This window comes from Puccinia triticina, chromosome 4A (assembly GCF_026914185.1).
Source record: "Puccinia triticina chromosome 4A, complete sequence".
In the NCBI taxonomy this organism is placed as follows: Eukaryota; Fungi; Basidiomycota; class Pucciniomycetes; order Pucciniales; family Pucciniaceae; genus Puccinia; species Puccinia triticina.
Window position 1 is genome coordinate 3,623,777 of NC_070561.1, and position 14,899 is coordinate 3,638,675.

Sequence of the window (14,899 nt, forward strand, 5' to 3'; positions counted from 1 at the left end):
GTATTTACTCCACTCGATGACCGGGATAGATTGGCCATTGAGAGGAGTACATAATCCCCTCGATGACCGGTAATTTGTGCCACATGCACGCATGTGCTGGCCGGTCATCGGGGGAGTGTGCAACTCCGCTCGATGGCCTGTGCCGGTCATCGGCACGGCGGCTGGGGGATAGCCGGGCCCGGAGCTGCTGCCCCTCGAACTTTCTTTTCGAGGGGCTGGGTACCCAACCACTTAAGTTTGAGCAGGTACAAAGGCCCCGGGGTGGGCTATCGGGGTAGCGGGTGCCTTTTTTTTGGATTAACATTATGATTTTTTTTTTTGCATCACAAGGACACCTTCAAAAATTCCAATATTTTTTGGAGGGGGCAAGTAAGACCCCCTCTTTTGATTCATCAAAAAAAAAATCCGGAAAAATCACCTCCTTCTTTTGGGGGAAGTCACTGTGCGCGAAGTATTTTTGGCTTGCGCGCACAGCGGGCTCGACGTTGGGGGACGGTTGATTCTGTGCGCAAAGAGTTTTTTGCTGCTGCGCAAAGTAGGTCCGTAAATAAATGATTTGGAACTTTGGGGCTATGAGAACCTTGTCTTTTAGGCGCCCAAATCCTACATTTCTTCTGGATTTTTACGATTTTTTTAACAAGAAAGAATGCTTCAAGAAACTCTCAAAAAATTCAGAGAGGCCAATGGAAAGCCTGTCTATTGATTGGCCCAAAAGAATCTTCCAAAAGTGGTGTATTTCACCCGCAGTGCGCAAAGTGTTGGGGAATCCGTGCGCTGTGCAGTGCGCAAAGTGTTTTTCTCAGCGCGCAAAGTAAGTCCCTATTTATATATCTATATTTTCTCAGTATTTTATTTCCATATTTTCACACATATTCTATTTACATACTATACTATTTCTTTATTTCTCATCAACCAAACTATGTATTTACAATCAGCTATTTATAGTCCGTGTGGTACCAGAAATATATTTTCCCTTGGGGGAGTTTTCTACCATCATCTCACTTTTAGGATTCATAGCTCCATGTGGCGGGCTGGTGATTGGTGTTATATAGAATTCACCCCGCCGGTAGTGACCAACGGCGGTCATCAATTGCAGATTGGATCAGTGGCTCCCATTGTCACCATAAGCCGACCAAGGTTATAACAAAGAACGGCAGATGATTGTGCACTCTAATGTCATGATGACAATGGCAATCAGCTTGCACGAGCTTTGGATCTTTGTATGTAGGTCAACACATTTGAGAGATTTATGTTTGTAACACTGGAAATCAGTTGCTCTGGACATCCACTGAGAAGTAAGAGAGCTTTACCAAAGATCTGAAGAAGATGAGAGGCCAGCACTGACTTCTGAAGTTCTGATTCTCCCTTGGTCACTTGGCTTTGGTTTACAGCTCCCAGACTTCCACTCCATTGTCCTCTTGCATGGATGTGCTAGGGGCATGACATTGATAGGAAGTCTTCAACTTGACAACTTTCCTGCACCAGAAGCTTGTACACTCAATCTAGATTGATATAATCTCATCTCGCCGAGTTGGATACCGGTCTGCTGGTATCCGCGGCACACCTTGCTGACAGGTTTGGCCATTCAGTAGAACAGCCGGGCTGTGCTTTCCCTGCCAGTGCAGTGCTCTGCAATTGATACCGCGACGGTGACACATGGAGCCTATAAACAACGCAGCCTCTTGGCAGATCTTGCGCGCGTATTTATTCAACGCAAATCCCATCACCACCGGACACCCGCCGTTATACTTCGCGGGTCCGAAGATGATCGATCAGCTCCTGGAGGCCCGACTGGTATGAAGGAAGTGGGAGGACTTTTGCAGATCTTCTCCAAGGACTCCGGATCGTCATTGATGATCTACACAACCCATAGCTGATCAGCTTTCCTCCTGCGCTCACATATAAAGTGTATGTGGGTGGGTGTACCTACCATGTTGATGGTGCTCAGTAACAAGCTGACAAGGTCTCTTGAGCGCTGGAACTCAAGATTTCAATGACAGGGAGCATACCATGTGAATGTACAAAAAGGGTGCGGATCTCGGGAGTGTCTTCGAACAAGCCAATCTACACAACCCAAAAAACAACAACAACAAAACAAAGATAAGCGGGAGCTGAGGGAGAGTGGGAGGGAGCAACGATGCATCTATTACGCTATATGTAATTAGCACCGCTAAAAAAGTAGCATAGCGCTTGCCGCTAATAATCTGGGCAGTTAGCGATAGCGGTAACGGTCCAGCGCTACATATAGCGCGTAGCGTAGCAACACCCTTGCTACACTATTTCCCTGTGCCATGTAGTTCAGCTTTTTGAAGGCGCTAACGCTAAAAACAGCTGTATTTTAGCGCCAAAGCCGCTACACCCGCTAAAACATTGCTACATGCCAATTTAGCGGGATAAACGCTAAATATTCAAATTAGAATTAGCGCAGTAATTAGCGCATCAATAGATTATAGATTCTGGAGCTAGAGGTCTGGTTTTTTCCCAGATGAGATAAATACCGCTAATTATTCAATATTACCGCTAATTATTCAATATTACCACTACTTATTCAATATTACCACCAATTATTTGTTAAATTAGTGTAGCAACAAGGAACGCTAATATATTGCTATATTAGCGCAGAGTTGTTACATATAGCTGAAGCGTAGCAATCAGACGCTAAAAACCGCTACTTTCTAGCGATTAAAATCTATGATTTTTTTCTGAATTAAAAGTTGGCTGTAACTGTAATACCACCAACGCTACAATTTAGTTTAGCGTAGCAGCGTTAAAAACCGGCTAATTTGAGGTATTACTCGCTAACTGTAGCGTAATAGATGCATCGTTGGAGGGAGTGAGAGACGGGGAGGGGAAGACTGACAAGCTGCATGCATCCGTCTTTGAGTGAGATCTTGTCAATGTGTGGGGTCATTTGATTGACAATCTCGGTGACCAACGCAGACAATCAAGCCAACCTATTGCAAACGATATTAGCCTTGAGGGTAGCCTCTTTGGTGAGGTTTTCCTTGTCAACCTCTGCAAACGGGTCCACCTTGTCACTATCCTCGTCTCCCAACTGTCAAAATCAACAGATCAGCGTTTTCAGCGAGGGGACAAGGAGAAAAGAGGGGGGAGAGACTTGCCCGGGATTTGCTGGACATGTTGGAGAGCCGGATGTGTAGTTTGAGTGTTTCAGAGGACACAAACGTGAGGTTGTGGGCAAGAAGGGGGGGCTGTCTTCCAAAGAGTTCGTTGTAGTCTTTGGCAGCCTGTTTGGAGAACCTATTGAGGGCGTGATCGGCCGCAAGAGACTTAGCCGGTCCCAAAGAATAAGAAGAGGTAGAGGCAGAGGCGTGGGAGCGGGAGGAGGAGGATGTGGGGGAGTTGGCACAGGATGCACCCTTGGCCAGAGACTACGGCCGAAATCCCACACCAGCGACAGCGTTGGCCATCCCCAGCAGCTGCGTCTTCATCAGGCACGGCACGGGCTCGGTGGTCATTGTTGGGGCGGACACACTGATGTCTTTCAGATGGAGGATCTTCTTGTGTTGGTTGAAGACCTGGATCCTATTGGGGGTGCCGGGTCCTTGAAGATGGATAGTGGGATTGTGAGGACAGTCGTTGCAAGTATCCACTCCTGCATCTCTGCGGAATGGTGAGTGTGGGTAACCAAGAGTCAGGTGCTGGTGGGGAAAGAGCAAGGCAAATACACGACTGGGGCCACGCGCCACGGCGATGGGATGTGGCGCAAGGGCAAAGGCATGTTTACTTGAGGTGCTCTGTGGCCGGAACAGTTGATGTTAGGTAATGAATGGGGCTGGCGGTGTGGTGAGCAAAATGGTACAGACGGTCCATGGTTCAAGATCCAGATGAAGACTCAAGATTCAAGTGACCAGTTATCAAGATCCAGACTTCAAGATTCTCCATCTCAAATCTCAAGCTCAAGATTCAAGATGTTATGATTGATATTGATGATTGTTGTTGATTTTTCTCTCTGTTCTTTTTGATACATTGCACCCATTCTCTTATGTTACTCTCCTCATTTTTCTATGTATGTGGTTGATCTTTCTTTGTGTGTGTTTTGTTTTGTTTGTGTTGTGCAGAGCTTGTTTGTAGTTAGGGATGTGATGAACATTCCTGGAGTCTGAGTTCAAACTTTAAACTCAGATGATGGGGAGGCATGGCAGTCCTCTGATACATGAAATACACCATCAAGATTCTCAGATCCTTATCCTCATCACCTCATCAGATCCTTATCAACCCTCAAGATCCTCATCAGCATCCCTTTCCAGATCCTCAACCCCCAAACCCGCCAACAAGTCTCACTGACATTGTTGTTCAACCCCCTTTCTCTGGTTTTCTCAGATCTCATTCATCCTAGGACCTCACAGGAAGGCAGGCTCATCACCACTTTCCCTTCCAAGAACTTCCTACCGCCTGGCACGGTAGGAGTTCCACAGCGGGTAGTTGCCAAGGGGAGAGGAGAGGCGCAATGGTTGGAGTGGCTGAGACGGAGCCTGAGGTGGCAAGGAATTGGTTTAAAGAGACTGCTCAAAGGTATATAAGGGAGGAGTAGACTTTTGATGGATCCCCAGGGGATCCGGTTTCGTCCTACCCCCTCCCTGGGAGCCCCCTAACTGCTTGGTTAGGCCCTCCCTGGACACCTTTAACAACCGGCCCACTTTTGCTTGTTGCTATGGCACAGCTGGAGGGTCATCCATAGGGCCTTTGGGTCTTTGGGGATTTCAACTTGTCCTGGTGTTTAATTGTTGTGTGCACTCTTTTTTTTAATTATGTGAATAAAACACCCCAAAACTTAGATCCAGGATCCTAGGATTCTGTGTATTTAAGAAAGTGGGATGGTATTCAAGATTTTCCAAAATCATCATTTAATGCAAGCAATTTTGTAAGTTTTGTGATGTTCCAAATCCTTTTTATTTTGTTATATTCATTCTTCTGAAGTCATTTTACACACTTGTTCTCAAATCCTCATGACTTCAAGTTTGTGGGTTGGTCTTCTAGAATGAGCTTTTGGTGGTACCAATGTTTCTGTCCAGTGACTGTACATACAGATCTTGCCTTAGCTGGCCAGAGGGGTATGCCAAGGTGTAGTTTTCTCCTTGATGAAACCGCTGTAAGTTTCTTGGCGGATGGCCTGATTGAAAGAGAGTGGTGCCAAGGATTTTTGCAACGGTGACATTGAGGCTTGTGTCACTGTCAGGTGGTGTTCAGTTGAGTTGGCAACCGTATGCATAGCCTTGCCAACAAGGGCAGACGCAAAACTTAAAGCTGGGGCGTTGAGGACATTGAGTATGTTCCTATCTGAATGGATACAGGAATGTCATCAGGATGGGGATGTGGGGTGTATGGTTACATTTTGGGCATACTGTAAATTTATCCACCCGTTGCGGAGTGTCAGCTGTGGGCCGTGGCAAGGCTGGTGGGGGTGGGATGCATATAAGAAGCGGGTCACTGGGAACAACACTGGGTCGCTACGCTAACCATAGCGGTTAGCGTAGCGTAGCGCAGCGCAAATGCGCTATTTTTTAGCGTAGTGTTAGCGCAATTGCACGCATATGCGCTAACGCTACGCGCACGCGGTGCGCAGCTATTTTAGCTGATAGCGTAGCGTTAGCGCAGATGCGCGCAATTGCGCTAACGCTAAACATGCAGGGCGCAAAAGAGCGCGCGCTGCGCTGCGCTACAGCGCCTTTAGCGGGAAAAAAGGGCTTTTTTTCCGCTAAAAGCGCGGTAGCGCAGCGCAGCGTAGCGTAGCGACTGTAGCGGCGCGCTAACGCTAACAAAGAATTGGCGCGCTGTTAGCGCCGCTGAAAATTAGCGTAGCGTAGCGGCGCTAACAGCGCGCTAACGCTATGCAAAATAGCCGGGCGCTTTTTGCCGCTACGCTAACGCGTAGCGCTGAAATAGCGTAGCGACCCAGTGTTGCTGGGAAGGATGTTTCCTCAGGCAAATTTCCGGGCTGGCTTCCAGCAGGGATTTGTCTCACCCCTGTCCGCTTTGCAGTTGCGCAGTTTGGCAGGGCGCTGATCAATATACAACATTGCAAATTCATCCACGTTGGCAGTGCTTGGGGGCCTTGGTCGTGGCTACCTCCACTCCAGCGGTTGGTACGGGGAGAGGTGGGTTCTGAGTGCGGAGTGCATCCTCCAACTTGGCCTTGGCCTGGCGGTGTTTTTTCTCCTCTTTGTTGGCCTTCTTGGTAATGTCGGCCAGTTATTGTTGGAGTTTGGCAGCTTTGGAGGCGTCCAATTTATTGCTGATACCAAGGGTTGGGTGTGATGTCGGAGCGGAATATTCAAGGTTGGAGTCGGGTTTCTGAGAGCGGAGTACGGGATATTCAAGGTTTTGGAGTTGGGATATTCAAGGTTTTGGAGGTGGTTCGATCTGGTTCTTGTTGGTCTGTTGGGTTCTTAGTCTTTGTCTCTGTGAAGTAGATCCTGCAATATTTTATGGGTCTTGGAAAAACGACTCCCAACTTTTGGGAAAACGACTCCCATACGTCCGCGCCGGCGCGACTATGTTTCAACCAGCGCTTGACGTCGAACTAGACCCCTTTTTTGGGTACGGCTTTTTTGGGAGTTGTCGACCCAAAATAATTTTATTTTGGGAGTCATCCCCACTAATTTTTATTAATATTTTTGCTTATTCATGAACAACCATAACTTCTTTCTCCCATCTACCACATGCTTAAAAATTTGAGAGCACAGAGAAACATCCAAGTTCATTAAAACCACAGTTTCACAGAAACTGACTTCATGGGTTCATGCTGCATTTCATTGAAATTGCAGGCCAAAAAATAAAAAGTTTGGTATTTGTGTTTTTTAAGTTTAAAAAGTTCAAGTTTGTTTTTTTTGTTTGAGTTTAGAGTTGTTTTTTTAAGTGTAAATCTTTGGTTTTGTTTGAGTTTATTTTATTTTTTTGTGTGTTTTGATTGTGGTCATATTTTTTGTTTTGTGTGAGTTTGAAGTTTAAATTTTTGTTCAGGATTAGAATTTTTGTTTTTTCAAATCAAGAAGGGGCCTACTCAAGTGAAATAGGGGGCCTTCAGGGAGGGGGTGGGACGAAACCAGATCCCCTGGGGGGACAAACAGCTTCACCCCAGCCCTTTTAGTATCTCCCAGCTCGCATATGACACCAGGTGAAAAAAACCCTGGTTGCTGAAATCCTTTGCAACCACCTGAACACCACAACGTGTTGCGAGGGCCCTCCACCTGGGCAGACAGAACGCTGGCCTGTACACACTCGTCCGAGTGTTTACAGGTCAGCTTGAGAGGTTTTTTTCCTCAGGGTGAATCAGATCTCCTCCCGCTGCCCGGTCTGTGCCGGTCATCGAGGGGACGCACTCCTCTCGATGACTGGCCATTGAGGGAACTCACATCTCTCGATGGCCGGTTGACCGGTCTGACCGGCCATCGAGGGGATTCGGATATCCTCCCGATGACCGGTCTGCACCGGTCATTGAGGGGACTCACTCCTCCCAATGACCGGTCTGCACCGGTCATCGAGGGATCTCACTCCTCTCGATGACCGGTCTGACTGGCCATCGAGGGAACCGGTCTGACCGGCCATCGAGGGGATTCGGATATCCTCCCAATGACTGGTCTGTGCCGGTCATCGAGGGGACTCACTCCTCTCAATGACCGGTGTAAGACTCAAAAGTGTTCCTGAGAACCTTTTGCTGAATGGAGAAGGGGATGATGGAGGTGCAAACTCTGCCCTTCTATACTATCAGATAACAAGACCCACCAAGGTAAGCTTGGCAAGTTTTAATGAAGTGATAGGGTTGGTTGGTTCAAGATGAGCTTGTTGATGACACTGAATAAATTGTTGTTATTGTTAATGTAAGGGTTGTTATGTAGGTTGTTTAAGTATATATATAAGGCTGAACTGTAAATGTTGGGGTGACTGTGATTGGTGAGTAATGAACTGAGGACCTGACAACTGGGGAGGAGGGAGCTCCTTATATAGACAAAAGTGGAGCCCCAGAGGGCTTGTGGGTTAGGGTTTTGACTAATCTAGACAACAGTGTGAGGGATTTTAGCTGGTGGGAGTAGATACAAATGATGTCATAATGTGTCAGGGGTACATAAATGATGTCATAAGAATGCAGTAGGGCCACATGAAGGCTGCGTAAAGTGACAGTAGACTGCATGAGTTGACAGGTGGATGCAGGGGGTGCATAAATGAAGTCTGAGGCTGCAGAGTCAGTGTGTGACGACATCATAATATGGAAATAGAAGAGTACTTGATAATATGTAATGACTGCAGTCTGATGGGGAGATGTATGTTTGTATCCTGTGATTTGTATAAGCATAATGCTGTGATCCTTGAATTGAGGCTGGTGACAGGCTGGTGACTGGGTATGTTGAACGTGTGATGGGTGTCCAGTGTCCAAAGAAGTGTAGGTTCCAATCCAGCGGGGTTCAGGTGATGCTTTCAGTGGTGACTAGGGGTAAAATTGGCCGTAGAATCCATTTCTGAGGTCTGTTTGATGGTATCTTGAGGCGTATTGTGAGTAACTATATGTATGCAAAAAAACTTTTGATTTTTCACTTTTCCGTCTACCACACCGGTCTGACTGGCCATCGAGGGAACTCACACCCCTTGATGGCCGGTTGACCGGTCTGACCGGCCATCGAGGGGATTTGGATATCCTGCCGAAGACCGGTCTGCACCGGTCATTGATGGGACTGAGATCTCCACCCAATGACCGGTCTGCGCCGGTCATCGAGGGGAGTCACACCTTTTGATGACCGGTCTGTACCGGTCATCGAGGGGACTCAGATCAGCTTAGATATCCTCTCCGTGAACGGTCTGTGCCGGTCATCGAGGGGAGTTGCAGCTCTCAATGACCAGTCAGACCGGCCATTGAGGGGACTCATTCTCCTCTCAATGACTGGCCTTTACCGGTCACCGAGTGGACTCATATCTCCTCGCCATCTGGTCATCGAGGGGAGTTAAACCTCTCCTCAATTTACCGGTACAGACCACCAGTCATCGAGACCTCCTCTCATCTGTGCCAGTCATCGAGAGGGGCTCAACTTCTCTACAAATGTGGTACAACACCCATCCATCTCAGATTGCAAAGTTGCTAATTTCTCTGTAAATTCCTCCAATATCTGACCAACAAATCTAAACATCAGATCAACAAACATCTCAACACAATCTTCATCTTTCAAGATTTTTGACAAGGTTGGACACTCACTTGATTTCAATCATGGTGAACTTACACTCTAGCAGTCTTATTGGTCTGCGCAAACAGTGATTCATTCTAGAGATGGACCAGGATTTGAACTGATGCCAACAGATTTTTACCATTTGCAATCAAGTGATATCCATGCACAACCTCAAATGCCCAATCTTGAGCCTTGAATGCTAGCTGTCTCTGTAATTGTTTACATTTTTCCCAAATTTCATCAAACTTAACCCTCAGGATATTTCCAACCTCTCAGACAAGCAAAGTTGTCAGAAAATTAAATTGAATTGCAAGGCTTGGTTTGCACATAGAAATGGAGGAAAAGCCAAAAAACGTGGAGTGCACATAGTAAAATTTTGGAGTACATTCAAGCTGGAACTAATTTTAATTCAGGGAATATTAATTTGACATCAATTAAAATGTACTGCGGCCTAAAGACCAACCTGAGAGAACTATGGGATCTCAATCTTAGAAGTATATTCTACCCCCTTGATGATTTAATAGAACTTTCAAAACATCAATCTGGTCAGATCAATGTCTATGATTAACTAATATCTTCCTGAAGTATGGTGTTGTAAGCCAGTTTGGGCACGTGCCAAAATTCAGCCAAAAAGCGGCCAAGCGTGTGTGGCCAATCCCATAGCCTGCTTGGCCAATCCCAAAGCCTGCTTAGCCAATCCCAAAGCCCGCCTGACACACTCCCAACCCCTGCTTGGCACATGGAAAAGCTTGCTGGGTTTGGGACAAAGCCCTGCTGGGCCAATTTCAAGTGAGGGTGCCACACCACCAAAAGCTGTGCCTGCCATCAAGGAGAAACATTTCCCCTCCTCAAGGGTATGTTGTTGCTGCCTTTCAAGGCAGAGGCAAGGGCCAGAGTCTGATCACTGGCATGTGCAGTGTGCATTCCAAGTCACATATTCCATTGGCCCAGAGATTGATCCTGACCAAGCAGGACTTGGCTGTGTGCAAAGTGCTGCCTCTCATCAATCCTGCCTGATCAAGCCCCCTGGGCACATACCAAACCCCCACTGTTGCTTGGCCAAGGAGTTGGGCATGTGCCCAGACACGCTTGCAAGACCATATGTATGTATATCCTCAGGAAGAGGCTTTCCATCAGCAGACTTAGGCTAGGATGAAATCATAAACCTTCAAGCCAAAAAAAAGATGTATCACCCAAAAACTTAAAGGAGTGTGTTAATTCTCAAACAGTACATAAAAAAGCAGCACTCAAAAGCTTTGTGAATTTATGATTTTATGCTTACAAATTTATGATTTCAAATTTGAACACCATTATTGAATAGTAAATCCAGAGATCACTTCATGAGGATCACAATTATTCCATACAGCTTAGATGCTGAGACCTGGGAGTGCAGCGGCGAAGCCGCCTTAGCCTCTAGTACATAAAAAGACAATACTGAAAGTTTTAGCAGTATTTTCCCATCAGAAAATGAGATATAAGGGATGTGCGCCAAAATTAGTAGGAAAATAACTGCTGACTGTGTAACTTTTGCGTTACACACGCAAAATGTCCACAAATTTCAGGGATATCTTAAGACTGCATAAACTCTGTGATATAAAATTTTTGGCATTATTGTTCCATCAGAACATGACACATAAGGGGCGTGCCAAATGCTTAGTAGGAAATGACTGCTAACTGTGTAACTTTTGTGTTACACACCCAAACAGTCTAAAATTTTCAGGGATATTTCAAGACTGTAACTCCTCTGCGCTATAAGGTTTGTGGCATTAGTGTGCCATCAGAACATGAGATATGAGGGGTGCAGCTCCACAATAGACATGCTCCCTACCAGCACACAATTTGTACCTCATGTTTGATGAGATAAACTCTCAGAGCTGCCAGAAATAATAAGGAGAAAAAAATAAAAACAGTGTTTATTCAAAAAATACTAGAGAGGAATAATCACAATATTTATTCAAAAAAGACTAGAACAGCCACCAATACATGAAAACTACAAACGGAAATACTAGTAAAATTTACCACTCTTATCAGGAAAGAGGAGCTTTCTTCCACCTGTTTGAGCAAAACAATCAGATTATCTTGCCTCCTAACCTCGTGCCTCTGGGTTGGCATTTAGCTTCAAGCTCTTTTGTAGGGAAGGGGCAGGGAAGATATATCTAGGGCCGCAAAGTGATCAATTTGCCGGATGAAAGCCAAGAAGATTGGGGGGTTTTTGTTAGGAGGGCAGAAGGAGGGAAGGAAAGTTTGAGACAACTCTTCAGTGAAATAAAAAACTGGCCATTGGAAAGTGTTGGCCAGTGCTTTGCTGGAAGAGGGCATCGCCATCCAATGAGCCATACCGCAACCTTTGGTACCGGAAACGTTTATTCTGGCCAGAGTTGACTTGATGTTGTGGAAATGTCCCAACTTCACGTACCACTCGCCTCGTTTGCTGATTTTGTTGGCTAGAGCTTCTTGGACTGCACCCCAAGCGCCCTGACCATTCCCCAAGCACCATGCCACCGTGCAAAATCCACAATGGCCATCTGACTCAACATCAAGGATCCGCTTGACCAAGGTTCTGATGATGACTGGGAGTTGATTGAGCCAATTCAGTCGGTCGACTGGTTCTTTGGATGGTGGTGGGGGGACTGGAGCTGTTGGTGGTGGAGGGACTGGAGCTGTTGGCGGTGGAGGGACTCGCGTGGCTCGCGGAGGAGGTACCCGGTTCGATTTTGGCGGAGGGGCGGGGGAAGACAAGGTTGATTGAGCAGGAGGGGAAGGTGGAGCTGGCTTCTTAGCAGTGGCGCGGGTCGGACGTTGTGGCGGAGGCGCGGGGGCAGACGAGGTTGATTGCAAAGGAGGGGAAGGGGAAGGTGGAGCTCGCATCTTCCCAGCGGCGCGGGACGGATGTTGCAGCGGAGGGGCGGCGGCAGACAAGGCTGATTTCACAGGAGGGGAAAGGGAAGGTGGATCTGGCTTCTTAGGTGCGACGCGGACCGGTTTGAAGCGCTTTGTTGGAACTTGGGCTTTTGGCGGTGGAGGAGGAGGAAGCGCAGGTGAGGAGGGTGATGATGATGGAGACAGCGACAGAGAAGGAGTTGGAGAATGAGACAGAGCGACGTTCTTGGCGTTCTTTGACTTTCGGGCCGGGAGTTTCCTCTTCTTGGGCGCTGGTTCCTTCTTGTTCTCGTCTTGCTTCTTCTTCTTCTCCTCTTCTTTCTTCCTTTTTTGGTGCTCCTTCTCTTCTTTCTTCATTTTTTTCATTTCTTCCTTCTCCCACCAGGGGAGATATGTTTCCACTCCCCAGGGAGTGCCACCGCTGAATTTTATGTGAGTTTTGGTCGGATGTCAGCCGGATGGGAATAGTAACTTATCCCTAATCTGATCAAGAACTCTGTCAGAAGTGAGTCACAAGAAAGTTGAAATTAATCCAGAAGTGATTCACAATTGATGCATAAGTACGGCAACAAAATGAGGCTGAATTGAGTCTCAAGACAGCTAGAAGAAATGTGGGAGGTAACACAATGTTGTGTAGAACTCTTTGATTTGCTTTTCTTAATTGTAGTACAACTGATGTGCAATGAGATAGTACAAGCCATTCAAACAGTAATTCCTGTTGAATATGTGTTGCGCATCAGTGTAACTGAATCATTACTCCAGAAAGATTTCGTGTTGTGGAATGAATGCCCTTGCAAAGAAGCATGCTTTGCCCCACCTCAAGCCCCATTCCACTGTGCAGGACAGGCAGGGTGAATGTGAAATCTGGCAAGGAAGTGTGATATTTTAAAAAAGATACTACTCAAAATGTAAAAAGAGCTATAAGGCTAACTGGATGGCTAGATAACGGTTACTTAACTGCAAGGTTCATTCATGTGACGTACCAATGCTTCAGGGGAAAAACTTATATTTTGCAGTCGTAAGTGAGGTCACTCCCACATATCCCACATATTGGATATTCAATTGTCACGTTAAACATAGAAAAACAATCTTCATGAATATCCTTGCCTGTGAGTTTACATAAAGATTCAATATCCAAAGGGGCAAAGGGGAGATGATTTCATGTTCATGATATGTTCAAGTTGACCCTGCATGCTCTTGTAATCAAGTAGCGATTTGGACCACCCTAACCCAACCTGCAGAGCTCAAGAGCCCAAATACAAGTGCCAAACAAAGTCAAAACAGATTTTTTGATATTGTCATGCTCAGTGATACCCCCAGTGGCCCATCTCTGGAACGTTTCAAAAGGAACACACTATCTCCCCTGTCTTTCTCAGTTCGCATTTGTGTAACAGAATAAATCAAATTACCCATCCCTTTCCACAAATGTCTTCAACATTCTGTCTTGGCCAATTTATCATCACCTTGCCTTCCACTAGGACTGTAACACTTACTTCTGATGTCCCTCAGGTAGCTTTTCTTCAACAAGGCCAACAGCTAGTTCACATATACTGCGCGCCACATAATTGCTTTGGAGATCTCAGCCGAAAGCAGAGTGAATATCTAGGTCCATTATTAGGGCCAGTTTCCAGCTGTTCAACTCCACCCACCCAACCAGAAATCCCTCCCAATGATGTAGCTCTGGTGAAGTTGCGTGCCTTTCTCGTGACCAAGAATTGTATACAGCCTCAGCTGAGGGGATGTGTCTTCAGCCGCTTGGAAAACATATCTCAAGTCCAATTGGCCTTTGAAGCTGCCGAAGTGGAACTAAGCCCAATCTGGAACTACAGCCCAGATGTTTTCTTCGCAATTCCCCACCTCACTGAAACCACTAGGGACTCAAACTCCAGACCAGCACCTTGGCTCTCGACATCGCTTCAAAAGTGCAAGACAAGTATGAAACCCCATCAGATTTCCGCCCTAAACTTCCTCCTCAAGAATGAGGAATCAGAGAACAACAAGCCAGAAGCCTTGTGGTACCATCATGACAATGCCTGGCTTCGCGATTACTGCGAGAAAGATTCAAATTCTAGCGCGAAGGAACCAAATCACAACAGGTCCCAGGGATCGATACTAGCTGACGATATGGGATTAGGAAAGACGTTAACAACCCTTGCTTTTATCCTGGCGACAAGTGATAACGCAAGAAATTTCCGACAAGCTGATCCCAACAAACGATCTGCAGCTACACTAGTCATCTGCCCTCTGGCAACCCTTTCAAATTGGAAAAACGAAATTGATCTCCATTTCAGAGATCACGCAATCCCTTATGAGGTTTTCCATGGAGACAATCGGAAGAGCCTTACTAGTGAAGACCTGCAGTCGAGAATGCTGATTTTGACAACTTACGAAATGATTGGAACGAGTGGTAACAAGAAACACCCCAACCAGCACAACATTGGAGCTCTAGATCTGTTCTGGTTCAGGATTGTATTGGATGAAGCCCAGTAAGTGAAATGATTCATGTGGACAATTGGCATACATGGTTCTGATTTATTTTTACGATGATAGCTTGATAAGGAATGCAGCAACGCACCGAACCCAGAGCATTCAAAATCTTCAGTGCCAGTTTGTTCTTTGCTTGACAGGGACACCTGTCCAAAACCGATTGACCGACTTGCAAAGCTTGATTACGCTGTTGAAAATACATCCATGGGACGAAGAGTGGGTATGGAGGAGCTGTCTGGTCCCTCGAATGAACGTTGGTGCTTGAGAGGCAATCAAGACCTTAAGCCAACTCATGGAAGCTGTTTGCTTGAGAAGAACAAAGGATGTTTTGTTGAATCTCCCCGAGAAAGTGGAGA

General features: G+C 46.3%; 1 protein-coding gene across 1 annotated transcript in view; it reads right to left on the reverse strand.

The window, feature by feature from the left end:
- Positions 1 to 2,944: 2,944 nt before the first annotated feature.
- PtA15_4A423 (uncharacterized protein) overlaps positions 2,945 to 14,899 on the reverse strand; it is a gene marked incomplete at both ends in the record, with an annotated part of 59,211 nt that continues 47,256 nt past the window's right edge. Inside the window, one exon of the mRNA XM_053168305.1 lies at positions 2,945 to 3,055. Coding sequence (XP_053019527.1) covers positions 2,945 to 3,055 — 111 coding nt within the window. The remainder of the gene's footprint in view (positions 3,056 to 14,899) is intronic.